At 38.8% G+C, this 4,749-nt stretch overlaps 1 protein-coding gene across 1 annotated transcript; it reads left to right on the top strand.

Moving 5' to 3' along the window:
* The first annotated feature begins 3,388 nt into the window (after positions 1-3,388).
* Positions 3,389-4,501, top strand: LPAR4 (lysophosphatidic acid receptor 4). The gene has a single exon (XM_044234657.1). It carries the CDS (start codon positions 3,389-3,391, stop codon positions 4,499-4,501), a length of 1,113 nt encoding a protein of 370 aa, XP_044090592.1.
* Positions 4,502-4,749: the final 248 nt, after the last annotated feature.

Raw genomic sequence — 4,749 nt, 5'->3', positions numbered from 1 at the left:
AAAAATCTTCTATAAAGTTTCCTTGTGATTAGGTAGGACTGAATACTGGCAAGCTCAAAAAGCTACTCACAAGCCCTTTGAATCTTCTTAGCCTCAGATGGGAGGCTCAGAGGTAATGTTTATACAGGAAAGAGAAACAGTATAGTCAAGTTACAGAGTGAACTAGTGTCTGGGTCAGAAATAGAACTCCTTGCTTCCAATGCTGTGTTAAGTCCCAGCACCACACCCTCACTGCTAGACAGCAAAGGTGCTATGTGTTCGAGCAAAGGAGAGCTATGAATAGGGCCTTAGTGGCTGTTTTCCCATGCCCTGTCTTTAGGATTGAGACTGTAATGCTTTCTTGTCTGTGGTCCTTTCTCTCCCACAGGATTTGGTTACTCAAAGCAGCAAAGCAGAAGTGCGAGACTGCCTGTTGTTGGTGTAGTGTATATGTTCTGGGAGTCATAAAACTGAATGGAAAACTAGGGAGACAAATTTCATCTATTTGAAGTACACCAACTTGGGAAGTACAAAATAATAGCCAGTAAGCTAGAAGTATGCTGTGTAAAAAGGTCATCAGTAGGCAGAGTTGAGGGGCTCTGGGTACAAGCAAAAAGACATCTGTCATGAAAGCATTTTCCAAATAATCCTATTGGCAGTACTTATTGTAAAAGGCAGGTGCAAGCAGGTTATAGTGAATGAAGATTTGCTTTAATATTAGGGATTTTTCAGTCCCTTAATTTCTTTAGATTATGTAATTATGTTAGAGGAATATTTTTTACTCTCTTGATTTCTTTTAACAATTAAAAAAAATGGCATCCAGACTAATGGGTAGTGAGTGGTAGATGTTAAAAATACTAGATAAAGTGCTTTAAGCAGTTGAGACGTTTGCCATTCTCTTTTTCTGTCTGCCATCCCTTTGGGGAAAGAATTTGTAGAAACTTGGGACTACAGTTCCCAAAGAGGGATAGAAACCACATTAACTGAGATTTTTCAGATTCTTCCTGTTTTTGCAGATCAGCTTCAGTGACCTTAAACATAGTGATCGCGTACTGTTCTTTTTGAGAACACTGGAAGGAATGAGATGAAGCAAAGTAGTAGAGAGGATGAGATTTGAGGAATTGTGAACCAGAAAAATCTCCCAAGGCCCTAAATACAAATTAGATAGCAGCACTGACCTCTCCCGATCAAGGTCCTCTTCCTTTCACCTTTTCTTCTCCTCATTCTCTCAGTTCTTCGGTTTTAATTTCATTGCTACGTTCTTCCCATCTCCTCATTTGCTCTTCTTACCTAATTTTATTTCTTCCCTGTCTGTTTTTTCCCCTCTTTTGGACCTTATTTGGTCAAGGTTCCCATTGTACTTTGCTTTTACATATCAAGGTTGATTATGGCAAACACTGAGTGGGGCCTATGGGATGAAATGGTCAAGAAAGAATATGAGAGGCACTCCATAAAGATTTTTGATTGAGAATCGAGTTATAGGAAGTTTCCAATCTTAACTTGAGAACTTTAGCTATTAAAAATGACAACTCTTTGATATACATCCCATAAGTCATCTCTCCAAGACCATTTCTCTCTCTAGGCACTGCAGCGAGTGATTTTTTTTTTTCTCAATCCAAACACTGGTTGAAATAACTTCAGGCCTCTATATCTCAGGCAGATTCCTCACTCCACTCCCTTCTTTGTTACATAGAGTGGCCTTTTGACCTGTTTGCTGGGAGTTGGAAGGAAAGAGTAATGTAAGGTGGAATCACTTCAGAAAAATGTCTTTCACATTTTAAAATATAATCATGTGAAAATCCATTATTGGTTATATCAAGGAGCAAAGACCACTTTTACTCCATATCCTCCTCATTGAAAAGAATTCATTCAGCAGTTACTTGTCCCTAGTGTATTATAGAGAATTCGAAAGACAGTTCCTACGGCAGCTGTTAACATAGAAAGTTAAAACGATTTCTTTTTTTTTTTTAAAGATTTTACTTATTTATTTGACAGACAGAGATCACAAGTAGGCAGAGAGGCAGGCAGAGAGAGAGAAGGAAGCAGGCTTCCTGCTGAGCAGAGAGCCCTATGTGAGGCTTGATCCCAGGACCCTGGGATCATGACCCGAGCAGAAGGCAGAGGCTTTAACCCACTGAGCCACCCAGGTGCCCCAGAAAGTTAAAAAGATTTCTATATGCAAGCTAGAACAATGTTGGTCTAGATACCCAACAGGATGATCAAGTTAATGACTGCCACATGTATAAACAGTGGCAAGCAATGAGCAGGTAACCAACTCATCAGTCAGAAGTGTATAGTGGGGTAGGGGGTTTGTCCTTTAAGTGAAATCTTTTACATTTCACTGTAGTTAGCCAGAAAAGGTTTTATTGATTAGGACCAATTTAGGAGCTGAAAGCATGAAAGTAATGGATTGGGCTGTCGGAAGAGGAGATGAAAACATACTAGGCTAAGCATTTAGCAAGAAGGAACTACAATCTGCAAGAGGGAAATTCTGAGATTTTTATGTGAATTATCACCCTCAAAAGGCTATGTAATATGGTGAAAAAAATCTTTTCACCAGAAGCTTTAATTGACTGAGTGATCTTTGCTTTTTGAACTCATGTGTTAGAAGAAAAGTGAATCAATAATTTACTTCAGAAGTTTAATCATAACTTCTTTAAGAGCATGTCCTGGAAGTGCCATATTGACCTGTAGTCTTGTAAAATAGAACTAATACTCAGACAATGAAGTTTACTAGTATTGGAAGGGAGACAATATAATTTAGAGTAATGTAACAATCCTTTGGTTAGGGATAAAAAATCTGAGTTCTTGTTCTGACATTACCAATTATACATTCTTCTAATTCTGACCTTGTAATTTTAAGTTACACAAGCTTCAGTTTTTTTCTTCTGTAATATGGTGATAAATTCTTTTCTTGCCTATCTTATGGTGTTCTTAAGGGAATCAAAACACATTTTTGAAAGTTAAAAAATTTTTCACACATTTCAAACTATTAGTGCTGTTTTAACTATCAGTGGTCTGTTTCCCCATCCCCATCCCCCATCCCTGTTTAGGCTCTCAAGCAACCAATATCTTATTCCTGTTCATTGCAATGCTGCATATAGTATTGCCTTTATTATATTAAGTATGATCTCTCCCAGTCTTGCAACATACTCGTATAGTACCTTTTGACATATGGTTTGTGCTCAAAACGTCCTTGTCAAAACAAGCTGAACGTGCATATTGTTTCTAGTCTGGTAGACAAGATATCTTTTACTCCACAGAAATGAATGGAAGGCAGATTTAGTTATTCATTCCATCTTGTCTCCTATAGGAGGAAAATATTTCTTACCAGTCTCTAGTCTCAAAGTGGTGAACCCTGCAGCCAGCAGGCCTTCTGAAAAACAAAAACAAAAACAAAAGCAAATCCATGGGTGACAGAAGATTCATTGACTTTCAATTTCAAGATTTAAATTCAAGCTTCAGACCCAGGTTAGGCAATGCTACTGCCAATAATACTTGCATTGTTGATGATTCCTTCAAGTATAATCTGAATGGCGCTGTCTACAGTGTTGTATTCATCCTGGGTCTGATAACCAACAGTGCCTCTCTGTTTGTCTTCTGCTTCCGCATGAGAATGAGAAGTGAGACTGCTATTTTTATAACCAATCTGGCCCTTTCTGATTTGCTCTTTGTCTGCACTCTACCTTTCAAAATTTTTTACAATTTCAACCGTCATTGGCCTTTTGGTGACACCCTTTGCAAGATCTCTGGGACTGCATTCCTCACCAACATCTATGGGAGCATGCTATTCCTCACCTGTATTAGCGTGGATCGTTTCCTGGCCATTGTCTATCCCTTCCGATCTCGTACCATTAGGACAAGGAGGAATTCTGCCATTGTGTGTGCTGGAGTCTGGATCCTAGTCCTCAGTGGTGGTATTTCAGCCTCTTTGTTCTCCACCACTAATGTCAACAATGCAACCACCACCTGCTTTGAGGGTTTCTCCAAACGTGTCTGGAAGACTTATCTGTCCAAGATCACCATATTTATTGAAGTTGTTGGTTTCATCATTCCTCTGATATTGAATGTCTCTTGCTCTTCCGTGGTGCTAAGAACCCTCCGCAAGCCTGCTACACTGTCTCAAATTGGGACCAATAAGAAAAAAGTGCTGAAGATGATCACAGTGCATATGGCAGTCTTTGTGGTATGCTTTGTACCCTATAACTCTGTCCTCTTCCTGTATGCCCTGGTACGATCCCAAGCCATTACCAATTGTTTGTTGGAAAGATTTGCAAAGATTATGTACCCAATCACCTTGTGCCTTGCAACTCTGAACTGTTGCTTTGATCCTTTCATCTATTACTTCACCCTTGAATCTTTTCAGAAGTCCTTCTACATCAATACCCATATCAAGATGGAGTCCCTGTTTAAGACTGAAACACCTCTGACCACAAAGCCTTCCCTTCCAGCTATTCAAGAAGAGGTTAGTGATCAAACAACACATAATGGTGGTGAATTGATGTTAGAATCCACCTTTTAAGTAATGAGAATTGTCTTTAGGTGTAGATATGGTTTTTCCTCTGCTATGAACAAGAGAGTTTGAAGCTAATGATACTGAAAATAGATTAATGTACTGAATACAGTCAGATACATTTATTTGAATGTTTATTGTGCATATGCTGTTTTGTTCAATAATTATAGGTCAGGTCTAATTACAACAACCAAAAGAGATTGACAAACTTCTGCTGGGTTGTAATTTCATTGCACCACATTATATAAGTAGCCAGC

The sequence above is a fragment of the Neovison vison genome, chromosome X (assembly GCF_020171115.1).
Source record: "Neovison vison isolate M4711 chromosome X, ASM_NN_V1, whole genome shotgun sequence".
Lineage (NCBI taxonomy): Eukaryota > Metazoa > Chordata > Mammalia > Carnivora > Mustelidae > Neogale > Neogale vison.
The sequence above is the reverse complement of the archived record's forward strand: the minus strand, read 5'-3'. Positions and strand labels throughout refer to the sequence as shown.

Bases quoted from the DNA above. Each gene is read 5' to 3' on its own strand.
- LPAR4 (XM_044234657.1), top strand. From the start codon at position 3,389: ATGGGTGACAGAAGATTCATTGACTTTCAATTTCAAGATTTAAATTCA.